The sequence below is a fragment of the Enhydra lutris genome, unplaced genomic scaffold, assembly GCF_002288905.1.
Source record: "Enhydra lutris kenyoni isolate GAN:26980312 unplaced genomic scaffold, ASM228890v2 scaffoldscaffold13, whole genome shotgun sequence".
Lineage (NCBI taxonomy): Eukaryota > Metazoa > Chordata > Mammalia > Carnivora > Mustelidae > Enhydra > Enhydra lutris.
Window position 1 is genome coordinate 49618550 of NW_019154097.1, and position 22079 is coordinate 49640628.

The window sequence follows — 22079 nt, forward strand, 5'->3', positions numbered from 1 at the left end:
TCACCATAGCACATACCCTCCCCAATGTCCATAACCCCACCCCCCCTCTCCCAAACCCCTTCCCCCATCAACCCTCAGTTTGTTTTGTGAGATTAAGAGTCACTTATGGTTTGTCTCCCTCCCAATCCCATCTTGTTTCATTTACTCTTCTCCTACCCCCTTAACCCCCCATGTTGCATCTCCTCTCCCTCATATCAGGGAGATCATATGATAGCGGTACAAGCCTTTCTCAAGAAACAAGAAAGGTCTCAGGTACACAATCTAACCCTACACCTAAAGGAGCTGGAGAAAGAACAAGAAAGGAACCCTAAACCCAGCAGGAGAAGAGAAATCATAAAGATCAGAGCAGAAATCAATGAAATAGAAACCAAAAAAACAATAGAACAAATCAACGAAACTAGGAGCTGGTTCTTTGAAAGAATTAATAAGATTGATAAACCCCTGGCCAGACTTATCAAAAAGAAAAGAGAGAGGACCCAAATAAATAAAATCATGAAGGAAAGAGGAGAGATCACAACCAACACCAAAGAAATACAGACAATTATAAGAACATACTATGAGCAACTCTACGCCAACAAATTTGACAATCTGGAAGAAATGGATGCATTCCTAGAGACATATAAACTACCACAACTGAACCAGGAAGAAATAGAAAGCCTCAGACCCATAAGCAGTAAGGAGATTGAAACAGTCATCAAAAATCTCCAAACAAACAAAAGCCCGGGGCCAGATGGCTTCCCGGGGGAATTCTACCAAACATTTAAAGAAGAACTAATTCCTATTCTCCTGAAACTGTTCCAAAACATAGAAATGGAAGGAAAACTTCCAAACTCATTTTATGAGGCCAGCATCACCTTGATCCCAAAACCAGACAAGGATCCCATCAAAAAAGAGAACTACAGACCAATATCCTTGATGAACACAGATGCAAAAGTTCTCGCCAAAATACTAGCCAATAGGATTCAACAGTACATTAAAAGGATTATTCACCACGACCAAGTGGGATTTATTCCAGGGCTGCAAGGTTGGTTCAACATCCGCAAATCAATCAATGTGATACAACACATTAATAAAAGAAAGAACAAGAACCATATGATACTCTCCATAGATGCTGAAAAAGCATTTGACAAAGTACAGCATCCCTTCCTGCTCAAAACTCTTCAAAGTGGAGGGATAGAGGGCACATACCTCAATATTATCAAAGCCATCTATGAAAAACCCACCGCAAATACCATTCTCAATGGAGAAAAACTGAAAGCTTTTCCGCTAAGGTCAGGAACACGGCAGGGATGTCCGTTATCACTACTGCTATTCAACATAGTACTAGAAGTCCTAGCCTCAGTGATCTCCTTTTTGTAGGACTTGGTTTCTTGTACTGTTTTTTTATTCCACATGTAATTGAGGTCATACAGTATTTGTCTTTCTCTGATTCATTTCATTTATTGTAATGCCCTTGGAATCCATCCATGTTGTCCAAATACAGAATGTCTTTCCATTTTTATGGCTAAATAAGATTCCATGGTATATACATACCACATTTTCATTATCCGTTCCTTGGATGATGAACACTCAGGCTGTAAAACTGAACTGTACATTTTAAAAGAGGGACATATATGTTAGATGAAGTTATATCTCAGCAAAATTGGTGTAGAAAGGTAGGAAGGGAAAAAGTGAGGGAGGAAAGAAAGAAGGGAAAAGGGGGAAGGAAGGAAAAAGAAAACTAGTATTGTACATACATAATGAGAAGAAAAATGGATCAAGGAAATCAAATTTTAAGAGCTTCTTAGTATTTTCCACGAAGGGATCCTGTGGGTTGTTGAGGGAATCAATGTTCACTCCAAACGATGTGCTGGTAATCACATCCATGCTGTAGGCCCCAAAGATGCTGTGACAGAAAGAAAAAACATGTGTAATTAAAATCACCACCTCTTAACTATCTTAATCCAACACATGCAGCAAAAAGTACACGTAGATTCCAATGTCCAGACAAGACAAATGTCACACATTCAGAACCATCTTCTGCATCATCTGAAGAGTCTAGGTGCCATCACACTCACTCATGAGGTGCTTGTGAGGTGCCAGTGATGCAGCTGGCCTTGTGCTAGGGGTGATGGGGACACTGTGACATGTTAGACACACCTCTGAGCTAAAGGAGCTCAGTCATGGAGGGATAGAGACCCAAAGTTGGACAAATTACAGTAGCGTGTTTTGACTATGGGCAGCAGAAGGTGGATAGGCACTGTGTCTGAGCAGGACAAATGGTGGGATAATTAATTCTTCCTCATGGAGTCACAAACCGTGAAACTGATCTGGATCTTCTCTCACCACAGTGTCTGTGCTCAGAGCTGACTCCTCTTCAGCACATTACAAAACATCAATACCCTGTCCTGCACTGCCAGGATGATAATCCCTTCTTCTCTACACCCTGGCTAAGTGTCCTGAAAGACCCACTCTGTCTCATCTTCATCGATCTGAGATTGTCCTGAGGACTCATTCATTTTTAGAAAATGTAAGAACTAAGAATGTTTATACTTTAAAAATATATATTAAGTCACACCAAATTTGATTTTGGGGATTCCATAGCTAAGTGACCACATGCCAATAGTTTTCCTAGGACAATCCCAATGTACATCTGTTCATCCTACATAATTTAAAATATCCCAAGTTGGGAAAAAATAAATAAATATTTTTATTTTATGTATATTATATGTGTATGCATGTGTGTATACACACACACACACACACACACACACATATATATAAACACATACACACATATAGTGTCACCCTCCCATTACATGAGCAGGGCCTTCTCTTTTTCGAGATTGAAAGAAGGACAGCTAGTCAGGAGAATTAATATTTAGTGTTTTGCTAATATCCTCAACAAAATCAAGAAGGGTCTTAAGTTGTTCCAAGTTCCACATATTAATGTTCTTGCTCCACCCAGTGCCCATCAATATGTACCAAGTACCTTCCCCTCCCACCATACATACCCTCTACACTCAAAGATTTAGTACATTTTTTTTTTCCAATCATGTATTGTTGTCTTCCAGAATATCCAAGGTGACAGTTAAGCAGATAAATTAATACTGCCTCATATACACTAAAGGAGACCCTTTATCTTCTGACTGTCCTGCCTTTTTAGGTGAGCTACCTTCTCTTGGCTGGCCCACTGGAGTTGTAACACCACACGCATACTTCAGCTGTTTCACTGGAGTGACTCAACAGTGGCAGTTGGCTCTGTGGCAGCAGCTGGAAAATGTCATGACAGAGCTGGAATCCCAGCAGCTGCACTCCTACTTACTCTTTCAAGTTGATAGGCTTGCCTTTCTCAGCCTCCTTCCTCACATTCTTCACCAACACATCTCCATATTGGCCAATGATGGAGAACATCTACACACAAAATACAACACCACCTGAAGTTAAATCTGAGAATCAAGTCCTAGAATGATGTGGCTCTCACAAGCATGGAGCAGTGATTTGTAATAACAAATCTTATCATGTCTCTTATAGGACATAAAAAGACCATTGTTATGAAGCCCAAATTCCGCAGACTTCCCCTTAGAGATGGACTATGACTGTATTTCCTACCTGCTCCCAGATGTATTCCTTAACGTTCTAATTGAACGTCTTCTTTTCTTACCTCCTTGAGCTTTCCACTAGTGAAAGTAGGGGACAACAATGTTCGCATCCTCTTCCATTCTTCATCCTCAGACAAAGAGATTGCACTTTTCATAAATCCCACTGGACCAAGAGCCTAGAGTCAAAGAAAAACACAATTTGCCCTACATAAGTTTTGGAGGTCTCAAAGGTTGTGGAAAATTTGTTAAACAGGCAGAAATTATTCAACAAGTATTTCATGATCATCAACTTATTTGTAGGCCCTATGGTAGGTGATCAACAGATACTTATCCCAAAAGCCTAGCTTTCTGCAAGGCTGAGGACACATCCAGCCACCTGCTGTGCTTTCCAGCCTTTATATTCCATCTTCATTTCAGCGTATATGTTGTATGAGAGAATTTGTCAGGGAAACTAATCCTCCAGGGGAATACACAGGATTACCACCTAGTACATTCTCTTAAACTGTGCAGAGTAGATTGGATTGGTGGAAGGCAGCCAAATAGCCTGGCAAACTGTATGTTGCCTCAGACCAGTTCTACCTTTTTCATATATCCACAGCATATGAAACTCAAAAACTGGATGTCTTGATATGGTGATTTTAAAAAAATGCATTGTAGTTAACTCTAAAAAGATTAGGAATCTGTTTGCTTTTGTGAAGAAATGGTACAGTAACATGGAAATCTCTTCCCCCTGTATTTTCCCCAAACGAACATAAGAAATAAGAGAGAAATGACTCTATTTCTCATCTTGGGATTGATCTAGCAAGCCAATCAGTTTGAATATTTCTTCTATTTTCTAAAACTATATTTTGTTTTAAAATAGATATCTCCATGGCTAAAGTTAACAACTCAGGGAACAACAAGTGTTGGCAAGGATACAGAGAAAGGGAACACTCTTACACTATTGGTAGAAATGCAGACTGGTGCACCACTCTGGAAAACAGTATGGAGGCTCCTCAAAAACTTAAAAATAGAGCTATCCTATGACCCTGCAATTGGACTACTAGGTATTTATCAGAAGGATACAAACACATGCACCCCAATGATTATAGCAGCAATGTGCACAATTGCCAAAATACAGAAAGAGCCCAGATGTCCATTGACAGTGGAATGGATAACAAAGACATGGTGTGTGTGTCTGTATATATCTATATCATATACATGGAATATTATTTAGCCATCAAAAGAAATAATATTGTGCCATTTGCAACAACATAGAAGGAACTGGAGGGCATTATGCTAAGGGAAATAAGTTAATCAGAGAAAGCTAATTATGTGATTTCACTCATACATGAAATTTAAGAAACAAAACAGATGAACATAGAAGGGAAGGAAAAATACAATAAGATAAAAACAGAGATGGAGGCAAACCATAAGACACTCTTTAACTATAGGGAACAGACTGGAAGTTGCTGGTGGGGAGGGGGATGGGGGGATGGGGTAACTAGATGATGGGCATTAAGTAATGAAGTAATGAGCACTGGGTGTTGTATGCAACTGATGAATCACTGAATTCTACCTCTGAAACTAATAATACAGTATATGTTAATTAATTGAATTTAAATTTTAAATTTTTTAATAAAAATAAAATGGATATTTCTAACACCATTTCATGATAAAAACTCACAAACTAAGAAGAAACAGAAAGTTCCTCAACTTAATAACAAGCATCTAAAAACCTTACAGCTAACATCACCTCAGTGAGGAAAAACTGATGTTATATCATTAAGATGATGAAACAGGACACTTCAGCCTCTGTCATCCCACAAATAACAACAATCAGACAGCTATCCAGAAACAAAAATAGGCTCAAGGGCTTAGGAGTCTATTTAAGAAGCTTCAACAACACAGCGGAGCAAAACTCCTGAGAATAACTGTACAAGAAAAGTGGGGAGAAGAGCTTTATTTTGCCTGCATCACCCCATGACCCAGGCCAGCGCTGCTCAGCACCAAGAGGACACCTTCTGAACTGAGATAGTTCCCCTTCCTGGGGAAAAGCAGAAGGGTGAGCAACCATTAGCCCTATCCCCTTCAGGGCATGGCACAAATGACCTGTTTTGGTTTCAAACCTCCCAGAGACTGGCATGGCTGACACAGCTAGACACAGCTAAGAACAAAGAAGGGCAGGACTAGTATCGGTTAAGTGGAAGGAGTGACCATGCTTCTCTGTGTCCTGCTCTGCAGAAGTCTCTAGAACGCTTTGCTGCTGAGATGAACAGTTGGCCCAGCACTGTGTACTCTCTAAGATTTTGCTGCTGATAGTCCCAGAGGTTTTCACACTTGCAGACTCAAGGTGCCAGAGTCCTGCTGTGTCCCATCTGCACTCACACGAGTTGCCTCAGCCAGTGCCACCCCCAACACTGTGAGCCCCAAATCTACCCACCAGCCAGTCTTTGCCTTTATGGGTGGGCATATGGACACCAGCCCAAGCCCCAGCAGTTTCTGGGCCTGAGGCCAGGCCTGACTCCTGTCGCTGGACTGCACTGACACCTGAGATCACAGCTAAACCCTGGAGATGCACACCTACACACTGCCAGCCTGACCTCTAGTTATGAGCCCCACTGCTATGCATGCAGTACTGGCTAGCCCTGAAGCCACGTGAGTGCACACAGACAGCTCAGGAACTCAAAGCTACCTGTGTGCACACAGTTGGTACAGCCCCCACCACTGGCACTAGCTCTGTTTGGGGCATGAGCCTGCTTTCAGCCCTCCAGATGAGTGTGTGCATAGCACCAACTCTGGCCACCATTCTCCTTCCCCAGTCTCCTGGCGCTGGATCTGGGGTGCTGCTGAAGACCCTAACTGCCACCACAGCCACAAAGAACCCTCCTCTGCTCTTGCTGCCAAGGATCATGCAGTTGCTCAAGGTGTGGCACCCAAATGCATGAACCAACCATGCCCTCCTGGATTATTTTAAATTATCCAGTCAGAGTGGGGAACAAAAATGAAAAGAATTGGGGAAAAAGCCTACAGGACTTACAGGACACCATCAAGTGAAACAACATTCATATTATGGGAGTCCCAGTAGGGACTTCCCCCAGTAGGGAAATCTTACTAAAATAAACAATGGCTGAAAATTTCTCAAACCTAGAGAAATGTATGGAAATCTTGGGTCATGAGGCTTAAAGTCCCCAATAAGACTGAATCTGAAAAGGACTTCTCCAAGAGACATTATAATAAAACTGTCAAAAATTAAACCCAAAGCAAAAGTCTTGAAAGCAGCAAGAGAAAAGAAACTCATCACATACAAGGGAACACCATGGGGCTATCAGTGGAATCCCCAGTGGAAATCATGAAAGGCAGAAGACAGTGGATGATTTATTTGAAATGCTGAAAAAAATCCCAACTAAGAATACCTTACCCAGAGAAACAAGACTTTCAGAAATGTGAGAGTGATAAAAACATTTCCAGACAAACGAAAGTGGACAGAATTCATTACCACTAAGCCTGCCTTACAAGAAATACTAAAGGGAGTCCTTCGAGCTGAAAAACAAAAGGGCAGTTAGTAGTAACATGAAATCACATGAAAGTATAAATCTCTCTGGTAAATATAAATGCATAAATTCAGAATACAGTGGTATTGTACCGGCAATATACAAATTACTTATAACTCTAGTGAAAGTTTAAAACACAAATAATTTTTAAAACTACAGTTAAAAGAATTTGTTAAATACATGATATAAGATATGTAAATTGTGACATCAAAAACATAAAATTGGTGGGGGAGGAATAAAAGCATTGAGTTTGGAAATAAACATGTTGAATTCTTATCCACTTAAAACAGACTACTATATTTAGAAGATATTTTATGTAAACCTCCTGGTAACTGCAAAACAAAAACATAGAGTAGATAAAAGATAAAGAAGGAAAAAAAATCAAAGCATACCACTGTAAAAAAAAACGTGAAAGTAAAAAAGAAAGATATGTACTAGGAATAATTGATCTATGAAACACCTGGACTAACAAATGACAATAGTAAATCCTTATCAATAATTACTTTAAATGTAAAGGGAATGATGAATGGATAAAGACAATAAAATATTACTTGGCCTTAAAAAGGAAGGAAATCCTGCCATTTCCAAGCATGGATGAACCTGGACAACAGGGACAACACGCTAAGGGCACTAAACCAGATACAGAAGGACAGGATTTGCAAGATCTCAATTATAAGTGGAATCTAGAAAAATAAAGTCAAGCACAGTAACAAATAGTGGAATGGTAGTTATCAGGAGCAAAAGAAAGATAGAAATCAAATGGTACAAACTTTTGTTAATGAGATGAAAAAGTTCTGGAGACTGAATATACTATATGGTGATTATAATTATTAATACTATACTATACATTTGAAATTTGCTTTCTTCATTAGTTTTTGATGTAGTGTTCTATAATTCATTGTTCTTTTTTTTTTTTAATTTCTTTTCAGTGCAACAGTATTCATTGTTTTTTGCACCACACCCAGTGCTCCACGCATTCATTGTTCTTAACACAAACACACACACATACACAAAGAAACTCTGGGTGAGGATAGATATTAATTCATTTGTTATAATCACTTCACAATGTATACATAAATCAAAACATCACACTTAAATATATACAGTTTTCATTATAAAAAATGTATGTATAAATATTTAAATGGTGAAAGACTGAATGCTTGCCCCTAACATCAGGAACAAGACAAAATGTGTACTCTCACCACTCTTATTTAACATCTTACTAGAAATCCTAGCTAGTGCAATAATATAAAACAAAGAAATAAAGTCGTAAGATTGGAAAGATAAAAATAGGAGCATCCCTATTTCAGGTTTCGTAATTGTCAATGTAGAAAATCTTGAGGAACATAAAAAGAACACTTCTGCATCTAATAAATGAGCTAAGCTAGGTTACAGGAAATAAGATCAACACCAAAAATCAACCACATTTCTATATAATAAGAACATGTCAAAACACATTAAAAACACCATAACAATTATAATCACACAAAGAAGGTGAAATACTTTAGATGTATATTTAACAAAACATATATGGTTTTCCAGTGCTAAGAACTAAATGTGGGTGAAAAGAATCAAAGAAAACCTAAATAAACACATATTGCATTCATACACTGAAAGATGTGACTTAGTAAAGATAGAGATTTTCTGCATACTGATCGATAGGTTTAAATCATGTCTTTAAAAATCCTCGCAAATATTATGTAAACATAGATAAGTTAATTCTAAATTTGTATGGGAAGGCAAAGGAGTTAAAATACCTAAAACAATTTCAACAAAAAAATAAAATGGGAGGAATCATTGTTCTTGATGTTGACTTACTGTATGGCCACAGTAATCGAGAGAGCCTGGCATTGATGGAGAGAGAGATACAGAGATCAATGAACAGAACAGAGAATGAGAAATAGACACACACACACACACACACACACACACACACACACACATGCCCAACTCAATTCTGATACTGGTACAAAAGCAATTCAATGGAGGAAGTACAGTATTTTCACAAACGGTGCTGGAGCAATTAGACATCCATAGGCCAAACATGAAGATCTTTCACTTAAACAACAGACCTCACAATTAACACTTAAAATTAACACAAAATGGATCACAGACTTAAATGTCAAAGTTATAACTATGTAAGATGTACATTATAACTACTTAAATGTAAAACAAAAAAATAACTACTTGGAGAAAATCCTTGGGAATTAGGGTAGGTAAAGATTTTTCAAACTTGATGCCAAAGTCACAATCCATAAAAGGATAAAAGGATAACCTGGCCTTATCAAAATAAAAAAAATGTTTGCTCTGCTGAAGATCCTGAGACAAGGAAGAGAGAAGCTACACACCATGCCTGTAAAAGAATACTAAGGAGACTTTTTGGTAATGGAACAGCTCCATAACATCATTGGGTTCCTAGATACACAAATCTACATAATCTACATGTAAGATAAACGTTCAGAGAACAACACACCCACACCCACACACACAAGTGCATATAAAACTGTTGAACTCTGGGGGCGCCTGAGTGGCTCAGTCATTAAGTGTCTGCCTTTGGCTCAGGTCATGGTCCCAGGGTCCTGGGATCACGTCCTGCATTGGGCTCCCTGCTTGGTGGGAAGACTGCTTCTCCCTCTCCCACTCCCCCTGTTTGTGTTCTATCTCTCACTGTCTCTCTGTCAAATAAATAAATAAAAATCTTCTTTTAAAAGGTTGAAATCTAAGTTCTGTGACTAGAACCAATGTCAAACTCCGCTTGGACACTGTACTATAATTAAGCAAGATATTACCTTAGAGGAAACAGCTTGAAGGTTACATGACATGGGACCTCCTGTTACAACTTTCTGTGAATCTCCTCTTATTTAAAAAAATGTTTTATAAATAAATAAATATGTAAATTTAAAATAAATCCACACTTACCCGCCGGTTTGTGAAGACAGAGTAACATTCTTTCACTAGTACTGTTTTGATCATGTCCGGATCCGTGATAACCAACACAGGCTGTCGCCCATCATAAATCCTGTGTGGGGGAAAATAGACCTGATCACACTTAACATGACAGTTTTTACAGCTGCAGCCATGCCTGGAAGTCCAGACTTTTATCCCGATGGTACCTAATCCATTCTCTGAGATCATGGTTAGAAATACCACTACAATAGTTATTAAGTTTAGATGTGTACATGGGTATTTCCTAGTCCATTTTCCATAATTTTTATATGTTTAAAATCCATCAAATATTTTAGAAGTATTTCAAACATTGCAAACAATTTATGTATATTATCAAAAAGGAAGTTAGGTTAGCATAGTACTAGAAGTCCTAGCAACAGCAAACAGAAAACAACAAAAATAAATAAATAAAAGGTATTCGAATTGGCAAAGAAGAAGTTCAAACTCTCCTTGCAGATGACATGATATTTTATATGGAAAACCCAAAAGACTCCACCCCCAAACTACTAGAACTTATACAGCAATTCAGTAATATGGCAGGATACAAAATCAGTGTGCAGAAACCAGTTGCCTTCTTATACACTAACAATGAAAATATAGAAAGGGAAATTAGAGAATCGATTCCATTTACTACAGCACCAAGAACCATAAGATAACGCAGGAATAAACTTAACCAAAGAGGTAAAGGATCTGTACTTGAGGAGCTACAGAACATTCATGAAAGAAATTGAAGAAGACACAAAAAGATGGAAAAGCATTCCATGCTGGTGGATCCGAAGGATAAACATTGTTAAAATGTCTATACTGCCTAGAGCAATCTATACTTTCAATGCCATCCTGATCAAAATTCCAGCATTTTTCAAAAAACTGGGACAAACAATCTTAAAATTTGTGTGGAACCAGAAGAGACCTCAAATTGCTAAGGAAATGTTGAAAAAGAAAAATAAAACTGGGGCATCACGTTACCTGATTTCAAGCTTTACTACAAAGCTGTGATCACCAAGACAGCATGGTTCTGGCACAAAAACAGACACATACACAAGTGGAAAAGAGCAGAGACCCCAGATATGGACCCACAACTCTATGGTCAAATAATCTTTGACAAAGCAGGAAAAAATATCCAGTGGAAAAAAGAGTCTCTTCGATAAATGGTGCTGGAAAAATTGGACAGCTATGTATAGAAGAATGAAACTTGACCATTCTCTTACATCATACACAAAGATAAACTCAAAATGGATAAAAGACCTCAACATGAGACAGGAATCCATCAGAATCCTAGAGGAGAACATAGGCAGTAACCTCTTCAACATCGGCCACAGCAACTTCTTTCAAGACACGTGTCCAAAGGCAAAGGAAACAAAAGCGAAAATGAACTTTTGGGACTTCATCAAGATCAAAAGCTTCTGCACAGCAAAGGAAACAGTCAACAAAACAAAGAGCAACCCATGGAATGGGAGACGATATTCACAAATGACACTATAGACAAAGGGCTGTTATCCAAAATCTATAAAGAACTCCTCAAACTCAACACACAAAAAACAGATAATCACATCAAAAAAATGGGCAGAAGACATGAACAGACACTTCTCCAAAGACATACAAATGACTACCAGACACGTGAAAAAATGTCCATCATCATTAGCCATCAGGGAGATTCCAATCAAAATCACACTGAAATACCACCTTATACCAGTTAGAATGGCCGAAATCAACAAGACAGTAAACAACAAGTATAGTTGGTGAGGATGTGGAGAAAGGGGAACGCTCTTACACTGTTGGTGGGAATGCAAGTTGGTGCAGCCACTTTGGAAAACAGTGTGGAGATTCCTTAAGAAATTAAAAATCGAGCTACCTTATGACCCTGCAATTGTACTACTGGGTATTTACCCCAAAGATACAGGTGTAGGGAAAAGAAGGGCCATCTGTACCCCAATGTTCATAGCAGCAATGGCCACAGTCACCAAACTGGAAAGAGCCAAGATGCCCTTCAACAGACTAATGGATAAAGAAGATATGGTCCATATATACAATGGAGTATTACACCTCCATCAGAAAGGATGAATATCCAACTTTTGTATCAGCATGGACGGGACTAGAAGAGATTATGTTCAGTGAAATAAATCAAGGAGAGAAAGTCAATTATCATATAGTTTCACTTACTTGTGGAGCATAAGGAATAACATGGAGGACACTGGGAGATGGAGAGGAGAAGTATAGTTGGGGGAAATTGGAGGGGGAGACGAAGCACAAGAGACTGTGGACTCTGAGAAACAAATAGGGTTTTGGAAGGGAGGAAGGTGGGGGGTTGGGTGAGCCTGGTGGTGGGTAGTAAGGAGGGCACATATTGCATGGAGTACTGGGTGTGGTGCATAAACAATGAATCTTGGAATACTGAAAAAAATCATAAAATAAAATTACAAAAAAAAAAGGAAGTTAGGTTGGTAAATAACTGAAGGCAAGTAACTTATCTAAGAACAAAACAATAATGGAGAGTCTGCCCACCCAGTCACTACAAATTATAATTTTGAAGATATATCAAACACATGAAATGCATAGGAGAGAATATCAGATGAAAATTGTAGACACAATGATCAGAAATATGCAAATAAAGACTTGGAATGCTTAAAAAGTGATGGCAAAATTATCAATTATTTCTTTGCCCTATTTACTAAATTTCCTAGTTACACTCTAAAAGAAATATTATTTTAAATATTATAGAGGTCCTTGATAGCATTAGGTCAGAAAACTTTGAAACAAAAAGAGAGAGAGAGAGAATAAAGACATACAGAGAAACATGTATAATTCATTTAGACATATTTTCTATTATATATATTTATTCTTATATGTGGGTCCCAAGTTGAGTTTCTTGGGCTTTGTATAGGTGACATTCCTAAGCAGCAGAGCATGCCCACTTTTGCACATATCTCATACAAAGCTGACTCTTCATGTGTGATCCATCCTTATCAGCCTGACCTCATGACTATCAGTATGGCCTGTTAATGAGAATCTGTCACCAGCATGAGGTTTACTTTAAGCTTAATTACATCACCATTTGGCATCTTGTTTTCCATAATAAATCATTTGCATTTACTAGAACAAAATGAAAGATTTCCCAAAAGTCCTCTATTTTCTTTTGACATCACAGAGAAATATCAGATGATTCTTCAATCACATCTAAAAATGGATGGCATGAAATGCTACCCATCTCCAGAAAGTATTCTAAAATGCAAAAGCTTTCAGTGGGAGTCATGTACACTTAGCGTTGAAGCAGTGATAGAAGTTAATGAGGTGGCACTCAGGTCTGCTCTTCCAGCAGCCTGATCATATTTCTTGGATGATTCCCCTTGTCCCATCCTATTTGTTCAAAAACACCAGGGTGGACAAAGGACAGTGCTTTTGTGTTACCATATATATTCATGATCTCACATGGCCTTAATATTGCTTCCACTACTAGTTAGTTCAATTGAGATTCCTGGGACCCACCCCACATCCTCCAGATTCAGTGTTCCTGGGGGATGGGGCTAAAGAATCTGCATTTTTAACAAGTTCTCCCAGGTGGTTCTTATCCACAGCCAACCATGAGAACCATGTACTAAGGGCAGAACTGAAGCCCACGATATAAGACTGGCTCCATCCAGAGCTGACCAGGACTGAATGTGGGAAGGGGCAGTGAAGTTGAACCACTGGTTATCCAGAGATCTGGGTTCTTTCTATGCCACCATATTGCTTATGGGCCAAAGCAACTCAGCAGAGTCCTATGGCTTCTGAGGATGTGACCAGAGAAGATAAGGAGGTACGGAGGGGTACAACACTGGCTGTGAGCAGCCCAGCACCATGTATAACTCTCCAGACCCAATTCATACTTAGACCTGCACACCTGGTGACACATGAGATCCCAGAAATCAGAGGTTCCAGAAGCTTTACTACAGCGGGCTTCATCCCAAAGGGCTCTTGACTGAGACTGTTAACACCATGGGGGCTTCATCATAATGAGCCTATCCAATGGAAGTTTCCAGAATACTCACCCCCATGTTCTTCCATACTTTCTAAAACATTCCATGTCAAAAACAGAAACACCCTGCAAGAAGAAATGAAACACATTACTAAACTAAATGTACTGAGTCCTACCTCTAATAGGGACAAAAATGACCCAGACCGCATGAAATGCAGCTTACTACCTCTCACTGGCAGTGAGAAGGAAGCTCTTATTCACAGGTGTCTTAGTGGAAAGGAGAGAAAACAAGAAGATATTGAAATGGAGAAATTCAAGTCCCTCTTGAATCCCCTTCAAGTGTTGCAGACACTGAACAACTCACCCTCTCTGTCAAGGCTACAAAACCTCTGTATTTCTCGCATGTTTGGCTTGTACATGTGTTGTCTCTAAATCTCAGAACCCTCTGAATTATTACCTCAGGGCCATGTGGGAAAACAAGAGCTGAGGGAACGTCAGCATGGCCTGCACACTCTGAACCCCCAGTCAGCATCCTGTTCATTGATCTCAAGAGCACAACTAAAATTCCAATGGATTTAGGAAATTAAGACACCAGTGACCTCTTTTCATCTAGCAAATTTACATAACTCTAAACATGTTTGTTGAGTGAGAAAGTGAGAGATGAGTGAATGAATGATAAGGCAGCCTCACCTTTCACTCATCCAGCTCCACACAGAAAGGGGGGACCAGGCCACCACTCCACAAGGGGGAGAACAAATTAGAAAACTTGATAGGAGTTTCCAGTTTTGTCACTTAAAAAACAATAAAACTTCCTGTCCTAAGCTTCAGCTGTGATTTTGATGTTCTTTTTTTTTTTTTAAGATTTTATTTATTTATTTGACAGACAGAAATCACAAGTAGGTGGAGAGGCAGGCAGAGAGAGAGGAGAAAGCAAGCTCCCCGCTGAGCAGAGAGCCCGACGCGGGGCTCGATCCCAGGACCCTGGGATCATGACCTGAGCCGAAGGCAGAGGCTTTAACCCACTGAGCCACCCAGGCGCCCCTGATTTTGATGTTCTAATCATGCAAAACAGGGTCCCAGAAATGTGGATCTTGGGGTGCTAGTACTAAGGAGTTGATCTTGGGGTGCTGGCACTAAGAAGTTGATCTGAGAAAAGTGGAAAGGAATTACTGCTTCTTTGGAGAGAAAAAGTCCGGGAAGTTATTAGATGATAATTGGGCACTGAGGGTCTCAGTGGGGAGAAGTGGGATCTGAGAAAAAAGCCTCAGGTCTGGGCAAAAGGAACTCCACAGCAGAGAGCAGCCTGCACATGAGACTGCCAGCTCGCCCTAAGATGTGAGCTCCTAACCTTCTGTTAAGGGGCCAGGCCTTGGACAAGGCATAGAAGCTAGATGAGTCACAATGGCTCCACCAACATCAGTCTGTGTATCTGTTAGTATATCCCACTCAGTACAGTAATTTCTTAGTAATTTTTTCAGAGCATCTCTTTTCTAGTGATTTTGTATGAATGGTCTATGTTTGTGTGAAAACAACACATGCATACACACAACTCAATCAAATGTTAAAATCTGAAGTCAGTAGACAAGCACCACCCTCCCTCTCTGCTCAACTCACCCAGAAGGGGCTCACAATGAAGGTAGAGAAGTAAAGCAGAGAGCTCTGGGTCAACCTCTCAAATCCCCAAAGATGTCACCATTAGCAATGGGTGAGTTAGAGCTTGGAAATAACTCTGGGGGGCTGGCAATTCTTGAGACGGTTCAAGTGTGTGCACATCCCCAAAGGTGAATTTGGGCTGCCCAATAAAACGAAGTTCCAGAGCTATTCAGCAAAACAAAATGTTGTCCAGAGCTTGTACGATGAACAGAAAAGTCTGACTCTAGCATACACAGCTTAATGGACCACTAGCATGGACCCCCTTGATACTTTTCTCTTCGTACCAAGTATGGTGGTACCTTCCCAGGAATCTGCACCTGCAGGAAATAAAAGCTTCTTCTCAATGCTCACAAGCTAGAACAGTAAGCCCTGAGTTGAAGCAGCTAAAGAGCTGGGCTGCCCACTGAGGCAAACTCTGAGACTCCTAACAGCAGAGAATAGAGCCCTCAGGTAGACCTGGCCATGTGTTGGGTGGAGCCTATGACATCACTTCTGGGAAGTCTAAAACCTAAGCACTTCTCCTGAGGAGGAGCATTTTTACAATGAAACTAAGCTGGGATTTGCGACCATAAGAAGCAGAAGAGGGAGCTCAAACAACACTCACCTTAAGGTAGGCCAGAGCAGTTCCCACAAAAGGCAGAGGTTTTGGCCCAGGAATTCCCAGCCTCTTAAAAAGTCCATGTGTGGAGGTCCCATATCTATAAAGTGAAAGAAAAGGCCAGGTCACAGGGATAATGTAATAAGTGCTGGGGCTGGTCAGTCACTGACACAAAATGAACAGGTAAGAGGAGAGGTAACATACAGGCAAGAAATGATAACAGCAATTCCAATGGCAATAATTATATTCACTCATCATCTGCTTTTCCACCTCCACTAGGCCTCACAAAAAGTAAGGATGATTAGCTAAGAGCAGCTGAAATCTTCACAGTTCCAACCCTAAAGTGAAGACTAGGTAAGTGTTTCCATACTTGAGAACTCCTGGAAGGTTCATGCTGATTTCTTCCAGGAAATTCACTCATGCTTATTCAGCAAATGACTCTTCCATGATTTGGGAGATTCTCATTCTAGATGGAAAGAGGAAAGACTGTTTCTCTCTTCTGATAAGGAGATTTTATTTAATTGCATCCACTTAAGAGCTGAGAGTTACTGAGAACTTAGAATGATAATGTTCATACAGTTTGCTCAGAGACTTTTGTGTTTTTCCTTCCTTATGAACCCTGTTTTTTGTGAGAAATGGTCCTTCTTATATCTATCTTCATAAGGAGGGTTTGAGCAAGACAGTATTCTTATTGATATACAATGAAAACTGTGTCCAAGGCTCTACTGGCCTCATTGAAAAGTGAGATGCTTTCAGCACGGTCCTATTCTGTTGTCAGGCACTCTGGTTCTCTTGAGCTGCAGAGAAGGAGGACTGACCCATATGTGCCCTAAATGATACCATATAAAAGAATCAGTAAGGAAACAATCCATTTCCATACCATTCTTCCCCTCGTGTCATCTGATCCTCCAACCTGAGATACTCACCTTAGCACACTACCAAATACACTCTTTTTTTTTTTTTCAAGATGGTCACTCACAAAGCAGTTAGTTTACCAACTCTGTGCATCAGCTGTCTCAGAAACCCATTATGGATGGTGTTCCCTAAGGCAGGCCTACCTGTAATCATCTTTCATTTGCCATTGTGGAAACCCACAACTGCATCCTTGCAAGACTTCCACTTAGGTCTTGCTGACAGATGGCAGAGTAGAGTAAAAAGGATGAGGAAAGAGGCTCCAGTAACCATTTTAATCATAACTTGCTAAGCCTACAAGGCTAACCCCATAGTGGCAAATGAGGACAGTATGGTGGGAAAGGATGCTAGGTAGACATTGTTACATGCCCCACAAGTCTTTCAGCTAACAGATAGGGGGCCTTCCAAAGTCTAGATACCTCCAATTGACAGCAAAATACATGTTATGCAATATAAAATGAGTATGACAAAATGTTCTATAGAATGGAACGAAGACCTTGTCTCCTCATCTCTGGAGTGTAGCCTTTAAGATAGTACAGTTTCCAAACAGTCTGTACAAATCCAGCAAATCTTATGTTATAAAATAGTCAAATAAATCCACAAATTTCATGAATGGACATGTATTAAGGGACCAGCAGAGGGCCTTACCAAGACCCAGCTGAGTGTCTGGATCTTTACTCCAGAACAGTAGGACACATGAGTATCAGCTGCCAGAATGGGGGGTGGCCTTGGCTAGTCCCACCTCCGTTCCTTCCTTGCCATCCCCTCCAAAACAATCAATTCCTGTTTCTAAATATTTGACGGGCTCCATGAATCCCCAAGTGAAGCCAAGCAAGTGAGTGAATGTCTCAGCAACACTGGACCCAGGGAAATATCTGGTTTAGTGTCTAAACTCACATGGCTCCATAAAAAGGCAGAGGGTGGGCTGGGTGAATTTTTCTGATTCTTTCCAGTTTCCCTCTTCTTGACAGTATCATGCTGCTGCTGGTAAAAAGGAAGGGGCTAACAATAGTGCCATTCATTTTTATTGCCATTACATTGCATGGCGTGCAGAGGGCACTGTCTACAGTTACTGACACGTGGCTACACCCGTGTCCTCTAAGTCCACTGCGTTGATTGCATGATAGTGACCATATCCAGGGACAGCCCCACTGCAGACAGACTTCACACAGTGTGGCTTATATGGTGGTCCTGTTCCCTGACTTGCAGTCCCTTGACAACCTACTGTAGGATCAGGATCAAGGAGTATCTCTCGGAGGTCTGCTCTGAGGGAGGAATATTCTCCCACTCCACCCCAGAGTCCTGCCTGGATGCCTCTCATATCAATACCAGCTCACAGTCACTACTCACCTGTGCTGAGAGGTTAAAATAACCTGCTGGAAAGTAAATAGTCAATAAAACAAAGAGGCAACACACGGAATGGGAGAAGATATTAGCAAATGACGCTGCAGTCAAAGGGCTGGTATCCAAAATCTATAAAGAAGTTCTCAAACTCAACATCCAAAAAACAAATAAATCAAGTCAAAAAATGGGCAGAAGACATGAACAGACACTTCTCCAAAGAAGACATACAAATGGCTAACAGTCACATGAAAAAATGTTCAACATCATTAGCCATTAGGGAAATACAAATCAAAACCACATTGAGATACCACCTTACACCAGTCAGAACAGCAAAAATTAACAAGGCAGGAAACTACAAATGTTGGAGAGGATGTGGAGAAAGGGGAATCCTCTTAACACTGTTGGTGGGAATGTAAGTTGGTGTAGCCATTTTGGAAAACAGTGTGGAGTTTCCTCAAAAAGTTAAAAATAGAGCTACCCTTTTACCCAGCAATTGCACTACTGGGTATTTACCCCAAAGATACAGATGTGGTGAAAAGAAGGGGCACATATACCCCAATGTTCATGGCAGCAATGTCCACAATAGCCAAACTATAGAAGGAGCCGAGATGCCCTTTAACAGATAAATGGATAAAGAAGATGTGGTCCATATATACAATGGAATATTAGTCAGCCATCAGAAAGGATGAATACCCACCATTTGCTATGACATGGATGGAACTGGAGGAGATTATGCTAAGTGAAGTAAATCAAGCACAGAAAGACAATTATCATACGGTTTCACTTATTTTGAACATAAGAAATAGCATGGAGGACATTAGGAGAAGGAAGGGGAAAATGAAGCGGGAGAAATTGGAGGGGGAGATGAACCATGAGAGACTACAGACTCTGGGAAACAATCTGAGGGTTTCTGAGGGGAGAGGAGTCGGGGGATGGGTTAGCCCAGTGATGGATATTAAGGAGGGCACATATTGCATATAGCACTGGGTATTATATGCAAACAATGAATCATGGAACACTACATCAAAAACTAATGATGTATGGTATGGTGACTAACATAATAAGAAGAATTTGGATATCCTCTTTTAGGAAGTGACTTGCCCATTTTTCTGTTGGGCTGTCCATTTTTTTTCTTATTGATTTGTAGAAGTTGTTTCTACATTGTGGGTAGGAGTTCTGTATTGGATGTATGTATTACAAATACCTTCACCCACTCTGTAGCTCATCTTCCCACTCTTCTTATGGAATCTTTTTTTTAAGATTTTATTTATTTATTTGACAGACAGCGATCGCAAGTAGGCAGAGAGGCAGGCAGAGAAAGAGGGGGAAGCAGGCTCCCTGCTGAGCAGAAAGCCCAATGTGGGGATTGATCCCAGGACCCTGGGATCATGACCTGAGCCGAAGACAAAGGCTTTAACCCACTGAGCCACCCAGGTGCCCCCCTTATGGAATATTTAAATGAACAGAAGTTCTTACCAATCTTGTCCCTTCATATCTAGTTGCTTTCTGTGTTCTATCAATAAACTTTAGGTTGTCCATAGGTAATAAAGATATTTTACTTTGCTTTCTCCCAAAAAATAAAAAAAAAAATAAAAATTAAAAATACATGTGCACCTGCTGTGCACATTTATTTAAAAACATACACAACATAAATCATAGAAGCATGCATGTGTACAGTAAATTCATATTGCCAACATTACTCTAGAAGGCTAAGGTTATTACACACCTTTATAGTCACAACTGCTAAACCAACAGCCCTCTTCAGAAAGAATATGCTAGAAATAGGGATGCCGGGGTGGCTCAGTCAGTTAAGCAGCTGCTCTTGGCTCAGGTCATGATCCCAGGGTCCTGGGATCAAGTCCTATGTTGGACTCCTCATTCAGCAGAGAGCCTGCTTCTCCCTCTGCGTGCCACTCCCCCTGCTTGTGCTCTCTCCCTCTCTCTGACAAATAAATAAAATCTTAAAAAATAAATATATATTAACTTAAAAAAATTTTTTTAATGTTAGAAATACTCTTATCTCAGCAAAAAACTTATTTTTAAATAGAATTAAATTAAACCACATCAGTTACTCCTAAATGTCATCACACAGAAACTGTGTTACCACAATACCCAGCATTCCTTTCTCTCAGAAAATGAAAATGAGGTATCCATGTTCTATGTTCACATCCTCATGATTTCCTACTCTTAAAAAAAGTGAAATTGATGCAGAGATCACATGTGACATGTAGGATCTGTAGCTACCCACACTGTGAAACTAAGTCCTTTCCCAACCTGCTCCATGATGCCAGGAATCTCACCACTAAAAGGAACTGCTCTGCTAGATGTTTTGATTCCTCCTCCAAATAGCTAACAGACACATGAAAAAATGTTCATCATCACTAGCCGTCAGGAAAATTCAAATCAAAACCACATTGAGATACTACCTTACACCAGTTAGAATGGCCAAAATCGGGCACCTGGGTGGCTCAGTGGGTTAAGCCTCTGCCTTCGGCTCAGGTCATGATCTCAGGGTCCTGAGATTGAGGCCCACATCAGGCTTTCTGCTCGGCGGGGAGCCTGCTTCCCCCTCTCTCTGCCTGCCTCTCTGCCTACTTGTGATCTCTCTCTCTGTCAAATAAATAAATAAAATCTTATAAAAAAAAAAGAAGAAGAAGAAGAATGGCCAAAAGCAACAAGACAGTAAACAACAAGTGTTGGTGAGGATGTGGAGAAAGGGGAACCCTCTTACACTGTGGTGGGAATGCAAGTTGGTGCAGCCACTTTGGAAAACAGTGTGGAGATTCCTTAAGAAATTAAAAATCGAGCTACGTTATGACCCTGCAATTGCACTAATGGCTATACACCCCAAAGATACAGATGTAGTGAAATGAAGGGCCATATGTAACCTAATGTTCATAGCAGCAATGGCCACAATGGCCAAACTGGAAAGAGCCAAGATGCCCTTCAACAGACTAATGGATAAAGAAGATATGGTCCATATATACAATGGAGTATTACACCTCCATCAGAAAGGATGAATATCCAACTTTTGTATCAGCATGGACGGGACTAGAAGAGATTATGTTCAGTGAAATAAATCAAGGAGAGAAAGTCAATTATCATATAGTTTCACTTACTTGTGGAGCATAAGGAATAACATGGAGGATATTAGGAGAAGGAAAGGAAAAGTGAATTGGGGGAAATCGGAGGGGGAGACAAAGCATGAGAGACTGTGAACTCTGAGAAATAAACTGAGGGTTTTGGAGGGGAGGGGGATGGGGGCATGGGTGAGCCTGGTGGTGGGTATTAAGGTGGGCACATATTACATGGAGCACTGGGTGTGGTACATAAACAATGAATCTTGGAACACTGAAAAAAATAAAACAAAATTTTTTTTAAAAATCCAAATTGGGGGGAGGAGTCAAGATGGCGGAGAAGTAGCAGCTGAGACGACTTCAGGTAGCGGGAGATCAGCTAGATAGCTTATCTAAAGATTGCAAACACCTACAAATCCAACGGGAGATCGAAGAGTAGAAGAACAGCAACTCTAGAAACAGAAAATCAACCACTTTCTGAAA

At 40.2% G+C, this 22079-nt stretch overlaps 1 protein-coding gene across 1 annotated transcript in view; it reads right to left on the reverse strand.

Annotated features, from left to right (window-relative positions):
- LOC111145602 (cytochrome P450 3A12) overlaps positions 1-22079 on the reverse strand; it is a 53917-nt gene that overhangs the window by 25999 nt on the left and 5839 nt on the right. The window contains exons 2-7 of the mRNA XM_022500610.1: positions 16270-16363; positions 14086-14138; positions 10034-10133; positions 3644-3757; positions 3305-3393; positions 1737-1885 (exon numbers count right to left, since the gene is read on the reverse strand). Of these exons, the coding sequence (XP_022356318.1) occupies positions 1737-1885; positions 3305-3393; positions 3644-3757; positions 10034-10133; positions 14086-14138; positions 16270-16363 (599 nt within the window). The remainder of the gene's footprint in view (positions 1-1736; positions 1886-3304; positions 3394-3643; positions 3758-10033; positions 10134-14085; positions 14139-16269; positions 16364-22079) is intronic.